This window comes from Phoenix dactylifera, chromosome 2 (genome assembly GCF_009389715.1).
Source record: "Phoenix dactylifera cultivar Barhee BC4 chromosome 2, palm_55x_up_171113_PBpolish2nd_filt_p, whole genome shotgun sequence".
Taxonomy (NCBI): domain Eukaryota; kingdom Viridiplantae; phylum Streptophyta; class Magnoliopsida; order Arecales; family Arecaceae; genus Phoenix; species Phoenix dactylifera.
In genome coordinates this window covers 7,840,537-7,853,035 of record NC_052393.1, presented here as the reverse complement: position 1 = coordinate 7,853,035, position 12,499 = coordinate 7,840,537, and the positions used below count along the sequence as shown (strand labels likewise).

The 12,499-nt window shown below is 40.4% G+C and overlaps 1 protein-coding gene across 4 annotated transcripts; it reads left to right on the top strand.

The window, feature by feature from the left end:
- The first annotated feature begins 1,119 nt into the window (after positions 1-1,119).
- Positions 1,120-12,278, top strand: LOC103710786 (U6 snRNA phosphodiesterase). Of its 4 annotated transcripts, none has more exons than XM_039119695.1 (7): positions 1,120-1,583; positions 2,754-2,837; positions 5,844-6,093; positions 6,249-6,345; positions 8,974-9,039; positions 9,771-9,948; positions 12,250-12,278. In XM_039119695.1, exons 1-7 carry the CDS (start codon positions 1,415-1,417, stop codon positions 12,261-12,263), a joined length of 858 nt encoding a protein of 285 aa, XP_038975623.1. In that variant the 5' UTR covers positions 1,120-1,414; the 3' UTR covers positions 12,264-12,278. The 4 variants fall into 4 exon arrangements, with proteins under 4 accessions (XP_038975623.1, XP_008794896.2, XP_008794895.2 ...); XM_008796674.4 differs by lacking the exon at positions 12,250-12,278 and adding an exon at positions 10,165-10,519; XM_008796673.3 differs by lacking the exon at positions 12,250-12,278 and having other exon boundaries at positions 9,771-10,123.
- Positions 12,279-12,499: the final 221 nt, after the last annotated feature.

The following is a 12,499-nucleotide window of genomic DNA, read 5'->3' as shown; positions in this document are numbered from 1 at the left end:
CTTTAAATTGTTATAAATAATGTCATGCGGACACGACTTATCGTAACGTCAGGGCGGACGCATCCTGGGTAGTTCTATATACACCCCCCCTATTGCTCAGGACACCCCCCAAAAACAAAAAAAAAAATACCCAAACTAACCTTTAGTATAATTACCATATTGCCCTTGAAATTTTCTCAGTACACCCCCCCTTCCTCCTTCCTCCTCCTCCCCATCCCCCACCTCCCCCCCTCCTCCCCTCCACCTCCCCGTCCTCCCCTCCACCTCCCCCTCCACCTCCCCGTCCTCCTCCTCCGCCTCCCCCTCCTCCTCCGCCACCTCCTCCTCCTCCCCATCCCCCACCTCCCCGTCCTCCTTCCTCCTCCTTCCCATCCCCCACCTCCCCCCCCTCCTCCCCTCCACCTCCCCGTCCTCCCCCTCCACCTCCCCGTCCTCCTCCTCCGCCTCCCCCCTCCTCCTCCGCCACCTCTCACTCCTCTTCCCCCACCTCCCCGTCCTCCTTCCTCCTCCTCCCCATCCCCCACCTCCCCCTCCGCCTCCCCCCGCCTCCCCGTCCTCCTCCTCCGCCTCCCCCCTCCTCCTCCGCCGCCACCTCTCACTCCTCTTCCCCCACCTCCCCGTCCTCCTTCCTCCTCCTCCCCATCCCCCACCTCCCCGTCCTCCTTCCTCCTCCTCCCCATCCCCCACCTCCCCCCCTCCTCCCCTCCACCTCCCCGTCCTCCCCCTCCACCTCCCCGTCCTCCTCCTCCGCCTCCCCCCTCCTCCTCCGCCACCTCTCACTCCTCTTCCCCCACCTCCCCGTCCTCCTTCCTCCTCCTCCCCATCCCCCACCTCCCCCTCCGCCTCCCCCGCCTCCCCGTCCTCCTCCTCCGCCTCCCCCCTCCTCCTCCGCCGGCGAGGTGCTCGTTGCTCGGAAGGGAGAAGCCGGCGGGTGTTTTGGAGGGGAAGAGCGGGGTGGGGGGGGTTTGGGGGGTGTAGAGAGCAATTTAGGTGAGGGGGTGGGAAGGGTGGGGGGTAATTTAGAAATTTTTAATTTTTTAGGGGTGTCCTTAGCAAATGGGGGGGTGTAGAGAGTATTTAATTTTTTTTTAATTTTTGGGGGGTGTCCTGAGCAATAGGGGGGGTGTATATAGAACCACGCATCCTGGACGGTTCGCGTTGGCGTCAAATCAAGAAAGAGCATCAGAGAGGGGCGGCAAACGGTCAGCTCGCCGAAAGCTATGCTTTTTCCCAGTTGAGTTCGGACTCGGACCTTTGGTTCGAGTTACCGTTAAGTCACCCACGGCCGTCCATTCAGATGAGGTCTCGCCGATTAAGGGTGGACGATCAAAGTAGGACTACGTAATAAGAGGGCGTCGGCCGAACGCCATGGCTGGATAACTCATCGAACTCGTCCGAGAGTGAAGGGGGCGGGATGGAGGCTCTGAGGGCCACGTACGGCTCCGACTCGGAGTCGGATGATGAGTCGTCTCCTCCAAGAAGCAGCGGTTACGCAGATTCCCGCCAAATTTCGAATCCAAAGGGATCGGAGGGATTGCCGCCGCCTCCGCCTCTCGATCTCCTCCAACCCCCAAATTTTCTAGGTATGGTGCTCTCTTCATGTGAATTTTCTTGCAAGAATTTGATCGATTGATCTTTCTGTTTTTGTTGGTTCGAAGAGATTTTGTTCCATCGATCGTTGCGTTGATATTTTGCTGATACGATTCGAATTTATGACGATCGTTTCTTCAAATTATGGCTTGCGAGATGATAGATATTACCTTTATTTTTTTCACCCTCGTCTTCTGTTTTGATTGATTTGATTGTGGTTTCTCTTGACTCCAAACAACAAAATTTCATGTCATCCATTTGGGGCTGGCTTTGTGAATTTTTCGTCAATTATCAGTTACTTCCCCCAGCGCAATCCATCGTTGTCCATCAACACGAGATGCTGCCTGTTCACCCAACTTAAACGGTCATGCTTTATGTGCAAATTGGTGCATATTACGGACTTTATGCTGGTTTATTATGGTAATTCGTGAATGAGGCCCATTATCTCTTGTCACCATTTTTTTTGATATCCGAGTTTAGCTAAAAGTAAGTACGACGTAGGCTCAATAATTGTCGTATCTGAGAGCCATGAATGCGGTATGTGTCTCGTAGGTATTTCTGCTCCAGCATTGTCAATGCCTTTGCTTGGACTTTGCTAGTCAGCACTTGAATTCAATGGCCCAATTAGAACTTACAGAACCAAGAAATACTTGCTAACTGATCTAGCTTTAAATCTTGTTGACAGCTGCTTATATAGGTCCAGTTCTTCTGTACAAAATTTTCTTTTTGTTATTCATGTTCGCTAACACTACTTGCATCCAATTTGTATAAGTAGACTTTTCCTATGGAACTTGTATCATCTTTGCACTCTGTTCCTTATTGCTTCCTTGGGGCAATTTATTTTTTGTGTCTTTTGCAAACCAATCTTGGAAGTCACAATTCACTAACCATTCAGCTTATGCATATGTCATTGCAAAGCCACAAGCTTTACATTTGTCTCTATCAATCAGAAAAATAAAAATTGTGAAACCTGCTACATTTTTTCTTTGTCTCCTGCATTTATACTCGACATCATCAAATTCTAGATGGGTTAATTATTGTGTTATAGAAATCTGTTATTATGTCCCACTTCTCTGTAACCTGATTTCATCAATTATTGAACACTGAAGCCTAGTGAAATTTCTTTAATTATTATTTAATTGTAAAATACCTGTTTTATGCAGATGTTTCATCTACTACTAAAGGAAGCCGCATTAGAAGCTTCCCACATGTTGAAGGAAACTATGCTCTGCATGTCTATGTTCCAGGTGGCTTTCCCTTACCACTTTTTATTTCATAATTTTGTCATCTGAGGTTTATTATGGATACATTACAAAGGGTCTGTTAGCTGCTGCCATGAGTTTTAGTATTATCCAACATTTGCATTCCATTCTTATTTGCTGCATTGGATGACAGTAGTTCTAACTTTTAACATTATTTTTCATTCCCCTTACATGTCCTTTTTTGGTGTAACTTAAATCTAATTTTTTAAATTTCAGAATATACACTTTCTTATCATCACCCCATAAGATATTATAGGGTAGTTTTCTCTACTTGCCAACAAGCCTTGTCTGTAAGGATAATAATTGTTGGGGTCAGATCAACCTCCATCGCTGAAGTCTTATTAGCCTTGATTTGAACACAACTCAACTGGAGAAGGGGTTCAAGAAAGCTGACCTGAATCTGCTGGTGGCTCAACTTCGCTAACTCGAGCCTGAACCATCAACTCATACTGCATAGAGAAGAGGCTCCATCGTATAATGGAGCTTGGTGTGGTGCCATTGTTTCTTGCTTGATGGTGAGCCTACAAGTCATTCCTATGTGGAGCAGTGGTGGTTGTGGAAGATCTAGAATGAACTAGAGTTTGAATGGCAGTTTGTTGGCTTGATGGCAGCACGATTTGAAGCAAAAGAAAAAGAGACAATGTAATGGAATTGGTCATGTTTTGGGTTGGTGGTAGTCGCTAATCTTCCTGATGGCATGCTAGCTTGGTCCATGACTGCCTGATTGACAATGCAGAGGTGGTCTTGATGGCATGGCATGGGCTGGTTGCCTTGATGGTGAGTGGAGAGGATGGAGACAAAGATGAGAGGAGATGAAGAGGTTATAAGATGATGGAGTGAGGAAAAGGATAATGGATATGGGGAAAGGAAGTGGAAAGAGGATGAGGATCTTTCAATTGGGAGACAAGGTATTAGGTTGATTAGGATTCTCTCTCTAAGAGGCATGGGATCTGAACCGTCAGGTCAATATTCAATGGTTTAGAAGCTCAAATCCGTATAATGTTTAGCCGAGCTTGGTACCTAGACTTGATGAGCCAAAGATCACCAATCCAAACTTGATCAAGTGACTGGTTTAGGGTTGCTTGTGAGACTGGTGGTTGGGTGAGGTCCTTTGTTTAGATGAGGGGGTTCTCTGATATTGTACGAGATCTGTAGCCATGTAGCTTATATCCCTTTCTTCAGGCCTCGCTGAGGCCTTCTGTTCTGCTCCTGGCCAATCCCATTTTATACTTATGAAATGAGAGTTGAATCTCCACCATTTTTCTTAGCAAAAAAAAAAAAAAGTGACTGATAAAGCGATCCTGACCTGTAGCCAACCTGTGGAACAAACAGGTCAGCTTAAGTTTGGGTAAATGGCTTAGAGTCAAAATTCTCAGCCTTATAGATTTCATGATGGGCCCGCTCCAACCTGAATTTGCCTTAACAAGGAACATGGGACAAATTTCTAGGTGGTTGATAAAAGGACGGTAACTAGTTGTAGAACCTGCTAAATTCTTCCATGAAACCTTCTCAACTTGAAAAGTGTTCTATAACCACATTTATAATGAGAAAAGGCTTGTAAGATGATTATAATCATCACCTCATGCCACTAGTACATAGAATTTTTTCTCTCTAATACTTAGATTGATAATTTTTTAAAACAAATAAATATAAAATATTCAGGTATGTCTGAGAAAAAAGAAAACTAACCATTTTTTTGACTAAGTTCCTTCAGTTTAAGTTTTAGATAATAAAAAGGACCCAAGTGCTTAACAATGTTAAGGTGGAAGTGTCATGAAACTCTATACTCTAAACATCTCAAGTTTAAATTAAATTAATGATAACAAGTAGCTGCTCAGCTAGTACCTGGATGGCTGGACCAAACTCCCATGCATAGCTTGGCCTGGTACAATACTCTTGAATGAACATGCAGGTGCAGGTGTTGCCTTTAGCCCAAAAACCCACACAAACAACCAAGCATGGAAGGGGAAGAAGTATTTTTTCATGTGGGGGAGTTTTTTTCCGAATACCAAACTAAATATCATTGTTATATATGGACCAGAGTTTTGAAGCTTTATTAAAATTGAAGTATATATTGTAAGGCATAATCAGTGAACACCAAAATAAACACTTAAGAAATCATCGAGAAACTTGGAAAATTCACCTATCAAGTTTTCTTTTCTTAACCCCTTTTTTTTTGGCAAGAGATATGGAAGGAATATCAACGTGAGTCTCAGTTATAGTTTCTGTATATATTGAAGTCATTGACATACATATTTATCACATAGCATTGCATAACTTGAAATCTAAAACACATTTAACATACATAGAATTAACAATTCAAATGCAATCAGGTTACTAGCAAGGTATGGAGTATCATGGTACAGGGGCATATCAGTGACACACAGGCACGGTATGTTGTGGTACACCTCGGTCATCTAATCACCACAATCAACACTTCAAACAGTTAAAATCCCTAGAAACAATGGTTAAGGACGCTAGAAGTCAGAGGAATATGCATTTTGGTATTTTTTACTCTTTGGTCGCTAAAACCTATACATACATGCATGGATATGTCTGTATAGGTACGAATGTTGTGAATATGTATCTATGAATGTGTATTTGTGTGTGTGTAAGATGTAGATGTACATGCACATGTATGAGTATATAGGTATAATGTATGTAAATATGTATCTAAAAATGCGCGCGTGTGTGTGAATGTAAGCATGTGTGTGCATGAGTGTTCACACTTTCTATGTGTGTGAGTGCTTTATATGTGTGTATTTATCCATTCGCAATTTACTGTTTTGCGTGTGTGCATGTAAGCATGTGCTTGCATGTCTGTGCATGAATATTTGCACTTTCTATGTGTGTGAGTGCTTTATATGTGTATATTTTTCCATTCTCAATTTACTATTTTTTTTAACCTTGCCATTGTCTCAATTTGGGAAAGCTTTCCAATATTTCCTGCTCTTCGATGATTTCTAAGCAATTATACTTTCACTCTTGCAGTTTCTATACCATCTACAACAAGAAAGCAACTAGCATATTTTGTGAAAATAATAGAATCTCATGTACCTGGCCTCTATGCTGCTGATGTTGACTATGCACTAAGTGAATTATGCAAAGATGATCAGAAGCTTGAACAAATACTCTTAGGAAGAGAATTTCACATTAGCTTGGGAAGAACTGTTCCAATTCAAGTACATCAGATCGACTCCATTGTGGCAATGCTTCGTGAGAATTTCAAATCTCAGAGACGGTCAGATATATCTTTAAAATAATTCAATCAAAAATGCTTAACTAGCCTTACACTATCATGACTGTCTGTGCATTTGAATTTTTCATACTCCTGCTATAATATGTTAGGTGATGGTTTTTTTTCTTTGTTTTACTATTATTTTCATTGGAAAGCAGATATTGGATAGAGTTCAATAAATGGGAGGTTTTTGTTAATGATGACCGGACACGTACCTTTCTTTCGCTGGAAGTCTTAAGGGGAGGTCTACCAGAGGTATTGTCGAGACATTTTGCTTGCAACTTTCAATGTGCTTTTGTTCAAAAGAAAAATGCACAGTGCTTCATGCTGCAATGCTGACAAAATCCAATTTGTGATGGTGGTGGGTGATCTAAATTGGATATGAAACTTCCTGAATCTTTGATTTGAATCTGCTAGGTAATCTTTACCCAGCTTGAATGTAAGGATAATTTACAGCATTAACAGCCAAGAATTTAAGTGCCACAAGCACTAGACATTGCCAACCAACTGCCAGAATGGTGTGTTACGCCAAAACAAATTAAACTTAGAAAAAGAAAACTTTTGTCTTGGTACCAAAGGGATGCAAGCAGGACAGACCAATATTTTTAGTGAAGTAGGGAGAAATTGGAGAAAATTTCTTCTTGGTTCCATGCATGTATTAGTTCTGTTAGTAAGGTTCTTTATGGAACTCTTTCATTCCTATACTATAAGATTAGTAGCATGCAGATAAAAAAATGCATTATATTAGTAATTAGGGAACTGGTCTATCCTCATCTAGTGTACAGTGGACTGAATATTAATTTCATGATCAACTTTGGTGAAACTGTGAATAAAGATAACAACCGAACACACAGCTAACACTTTTGACCACATGGCTGTCTGGACTACTGCACCATCAAGCACTTTGAAGTCAAGATGATGTTTCACTTGAGTAGATGTATAAAAAATAGATTCAAGATATAGCTGAATTTTTTGTTCAGTCTTTGCCAAGTGGTGATGCGAAACAATAAATAGGTACTTCAAACTTAAGCAGTCCAATTTTTTTCTTTTGAATACTGACTAGGTTCCAAACTTGTAAATGCAAATTGAATGCTCAAAATTTTCAAGGATGTATTTATTATTCCTTATTTTTAATAAAGGCATACTCTGTGCTGAATGAATTCTTCATCCTGGCATTTTAGACTTGATTTTCCTTAACACTATTCTCATTTCTCGGTAGCGGTAGGTACATGTGATGCATATGAGAAAGGAATAGATGGTTGCGAGCTAACAGCTGCTGAAGGATTATTATTTCTGGATCTTGATAAGTAGACCTCTGTTTTTGATTGGTGCCCTTCTCTTGTATCTCTTCCTTACAGAGAGGGTATCCAAGAGTTCGTGCATGCACACACATACATATAGAGGTGAAAAAGGCTATGGGTCCCATGCAGATTTAAGATGTATGGACCATAATGGAGAGTTTTACTATGGAAAGATACAGCATGCCATGCATTGCTGGACTCGAACATTTTGCAATTGCATGGTACTAGTATCGGGCATATTCTATCGGGCGTATCAATAATTGTTAGATAAAAATAATTTTCTATTAATATATAGTTTGATAAGTACAATTCAAACACGCCCTTAGATTGGGCATATATGGGTTGTGAGGAGAGGTATATAGTTTAATAGTTTTCTATATTAGAATTGATCCCATGAATTACTTTAATAGTTTTCTGTATTAGCATGATATTTTGATGAAGATGTATATATATGAGATGGACTATGCTCCTCTCGAGAGAGAAGGCATCTCCTCCTCTCAAGTGCAAATCAATAATGCAACATACAAACCGAAATCTACACCGTTGATCATGTAACGAAAGATGTTTGGAAATCAAAAATCACGTGTTCTTATGGTCTCTAACCTATATATCGGTTGAGCGCAAAAAATGTACATTTAAAATGATAGGAGAACATGCTTTGCTATGATCTAAGCATTCAAATGTATTGATTTTTCAATTTATAGATGTTTTAGCATGTGCAAATCATGATAAATAAGATGGATTTGCGGGTTACATGCTTTATCATGTATTTTAACACGTTAGCGCAATGGAAACTGTCCATCTGTGTGTATAATTGATGCATAGGTTAGAAACAATAAAATATGTAATTTTTGGTTTTGAAGTATTTTTACTGGTATAGATTATGATCAATAGTGTGGATCTTCAATTTGGATATCTTGTTATTGATTTTGGACTTGAGAGGAGTAGATACTCTCTCTCTGTACATTCATAAATACGACATACATACATACGTACATATATATATATATGTTTATCAGCAACCATCACTTGATATAGAATCATATAAATATTTTTTGTATAATTTTGATTCTAGAATTTCCACTAGAAACCAAAAAATGAATCAATTTTGGAGGATTTGACATATTTTCCTGGTGTGATGCTGATACAACTTTTTGCTTCCATTTTGGAGGATTTTTCTTATGTGTTAAATTATTAGTATGTAGTTACTTGGTTTAACAATATTCATAAGGATGTGTCAACCTGTTTTAATGTTTAAATCCTGGTTATTTGTATTTGACTATTTGTTTTAGTCTTTTAGAGGATCTTAGTGACTCTACGTATACAATGTTAGGAAATAAAATACTCTTAAACGCTACTTCATTATTTTCTTTCTTAGTAGTCAGTTATACAAAGATAAATATTTCCTTAATCAGCATATCCCTCATATAGTAGCCCATTCTAACCCTCCAATTGGAGTGTCAACTGGTTGATTGTTAAAGATCCTTATTTCAAAGCCTCTTTACTGCTCATCTCCACTTTCCTTTTCCCCCCTTCTTATATTTATCTCATCTACACTATTTTTGGCTTCATTATTTTGCAGATAACTAAGCAGATTCACATCATCGATGATATATATAGACTGCATGGTCTTCCTGAATTTTATAAGGTATGCTTCTAAAAATGAACAAACAAATAAGTAAACTAGTTGCATTGGCACTAGAGCCACCAGAAGCATAAAGCCATTCCTCCATTGCGGAATATTCGATAATTTTACAAGATTAATTACAAGTCATGGATATAATCTAGTATAATGTATGTATCAACGCAGATACATAGACATTGATGCCATCTCTCCATCTGTTTTTAAGGTTCCTGCTTCATCCTTGGTTCCTAACAAAACTTGAATCCTCCAATATAAAGTGCATATTGGAATTTCTTCTCACTGCTCCCTTTCAAGTCGTCTTTGTCCTTTCCCTCCAATTACTTTAATCCTCCAAACTAGATATCTCACACTTCCATGTTTAAAATGCTATCTGCCCTTTCTTTCATGTAGCCAACAGATTTAAATTAGTATTTTCTCCTCTATGCATTGTTGGTCTAACTCATACTTTCTAACTGGTTTCTGCCGTCTGTTCCGTTTAGCCGACAGATGTAAAACGAGTTTTCCCCCCTCTTCCTCCATACATTGTTGGTATAACTCCAAGCCTCTATCTAATGCACTCACTTCTAGTATAATTCTTCCTACTTTTAACAATATTTTAACCTGTCACTTTTGTCTCTATTGCACTCATAATTACCTTGTGACTGCATTGTGAAAATTATGAAAATGACTTTTGATGTCCTTTTTTCTTAAAATAAAGACACATTTTTCTAAGCACTCATTTTTACTGATGGCAGAATCCACGGCCCCATATATCATTGGTGTGGGCATTAGGTGATATCAGCAACAGGCTAAAACAGGCAGTTGAAGAGTTTGATAGATCCCGCGGCAATTCTAATTCCTTGCAGAAAGACATCTTTATGTGCAAGTTTACCGGCATTGAATGTAGAATTGGTAAAAAGACCTATAACATTTGTAAGTTTCTAGATTAAAAAGCCACTTCCCATGTACAGCATTTAATCAGCTTTATATGGCCCTCAAAACTATTTTCAAATTTTAAGATATCAACCGTCTGCACAATGAGTTACTACACAAATCATCTGTTTTATGAGGTGTATTTAACAGCCAATAAATTCTTGCCAGTTTGAAAGCGATTCTGCTTGATTAAGTTTATTTATTCTGTTCGTTCAGGAATGGTTGTTTTGCTCAGTGATAATTGCTGAAGGAAGAATTTGCAATTTCTCCATATTGCTACATATGGAGGGAAGAGTTAAAACCTACTGTACCTCCAGCCAGCGGCTATGTATAGAGCATATGATTGGGATCAATGAGAAGTCACCATCTAGAAGACCTTATGTGCCATAGGTTTTTGCTTGGTGAGGGCATGGTGATAATTTCTTGCATAGCCCTGTTTGGGAAGAACTTGCTGGATCTGGCATAGAGCCGATTATGGGTTTGGCCTCGAGCCTAAACTCTATTCTTTTTTAATCAGGCTTTGGGCCGGACTCATGTAAAATTTGACATTTCTATACCCAACTCCGACCCATAATCAGTTTTAATCTGGCGCGATCTGGCAGAACAGGTCAGAGGGACTGAAGATGGGAGAATGTATGAGTGGGAGGGGGAGAGCACTAGAGGATCAGTGTGAGATCCCGAAACTGGGCCCGGTCCATTGACCGGCCCAGCCCAAATTTTGGCCTCACGTGCGTCGCACGTGAGGGCGTGTGAGAGGGGGGGGAGCCATCCTGAAGAAGCCGGCTCCCCCATTCTTTTTAGGGCTCCTCCTCTCTTTGAAGGGATGGGAAGAGGAGCCGCTGCCGGCCAAGAGAGAGGGAGAGAGGGGGAGAGAGAGAGAGAGAGAGAGAGAGAACCATTAAAAAAAGGTGGGTCTTCTTCGGCACGGGTCTTCCTCTTCCTCCATCGCCGCCGGAGAGGAAGGAAGGCGCCGGATCTTCGTCGGGGCTAAGGTAAGCTTTTTCCTTCTCCTTGCTTGGTGATTAGCCATGGTGGGTGGTGATTTTGAGCCGGCCGATCGCCGGATTTTGGCCCAAAAAGAGATGCTTCGCTTCGGCTAGAGGCGTTAGCGCCGGCGTGCTCGCCGCCGCCAGCCGCAAGGGGTGGTCGGGCTTGCTCCGCCGCCTCCTGCCGCCGTCGGGGCCGGCCACCATGGCCGCCCCGGAGTCCGACCGAGAGGGAAGAAGAAGAAGAAGGGGGGGTCATGGGACCCCCTGTTTCGCCGAAAGAGAGGAAGAGAGTCGGGAGAGAAAAGAAGAAAGAAGAAAGAGAAAAGAAAAGAAAAAGAAAAGAAAAGAAAAGAAAAAGAAAATAAAAGAAAAGAAAAGCAAGAAAAAGAAAAGAAAAAAAAATAAATAAATAAATAAAGGGAAAGGGTGGTTTACGGGTATGAACCCGAATCCGAACCTGAACCTGGGGGGGGCTAGACACTTCTGCAGGGTCGGCCCTGGAAGAATATTAAAATTTAAGTTTTATATATATTGTGATTAATTTTAAAAGAAAATATGATTTTTGGATATTAGGTTCTGCGAGGAATTTGTGAGATTAATTGGATTTGTTGTGGATCGCGTTCAATGTAAGTAATGAACTGCCTTCTCTAGACTCTTCATTTATATAATATTATTTTTGCATCGAATAAATTGTTAATGAATATTATATGTGATTTATGAATTTTACGAGATGATGCTTTGAATGAAAAATGGATATGTGAATTGGAATAATATTTTTCGGACTATTGTTATATTACTTTTTTTATCGTATATGCATATTTAGATCGAATTATGATATATCTATTATGTTACAAAAGAATTTTGATGTGCATCAGATTTAGAACTCTCAGCCTGGCTATGTTCTGGACCCTGCCAATAGGGGGTTATGCATTGGCAATTCTGGCCCCACCACAGGGTATAAGTGTGGTATTCTGGCCCACTCCGCAGGGTATAAGTGCGGTATTCTGGCCCACTCCGCAGGGTATAAGTGCGGTTCTGTTCTGGCCTAGCCACAGGGTATAAGTGTGGTCGTAGCTAAAGGCTGATGAGATGAATGTGATTTGTTTCGAATCAGATTTATGATTATGTATATAGATATTTGAAAGATACGAATTTTAATGAATTTGTGCTTGAAAAGAAATTGATTATGTTATTATGTTGATTCATCGTAATTTGTATTTATATTTTATGTTAGTATATGAATTGACTAATTAAGGTGTTTATTACTTACTGGGCTGTCTAGCTCATTATACGATTTCTTGTTGTTTTACAGATTCTGAGAACTAACCTATCGGGGATTTAAAATGGGAGAGCGACTAGAAGAACTGAAGCACAAGTTATCCTAGATTAGGCTTTGTTTAAATTGAAGTTTTATCTTTATTGTTCCGCTGCGTATTTAGACTTGTGAAACCCTATGACTTGAGTTAGTCAATGGAATAAGATTGCATTTATTTCAGCTGAATTATTTTAGTTATATATATTTGAGATGTTTGGTTAAGATGCCTTGCATGCTCGTGGGGAGA

Bases quoted from the DNA above. Each gene is read 5' to 3' on its own strand.
- LOC103710786 (XM_008796673.3), top strand. From the start codon at position 1,415: ATGGAGGCTCTGAGGGCCACGTACGGCTCCGACTCGGAGTCGGATGAT. The intron at 6,094-6,248 runs GTCAGATATATC...ATTGGAAAGCAG, and splicing joins AATTTCAAATCTCAGAGACG to ATATTGGATAGAGTTCAATA. The intron at 9,040-9,770 runs GTATGCTTCTAA...TACTGATGGCAG, and splicing joins GTCTTCCTGAATTTTATAAG to AATCCACGGCCCCATATATC.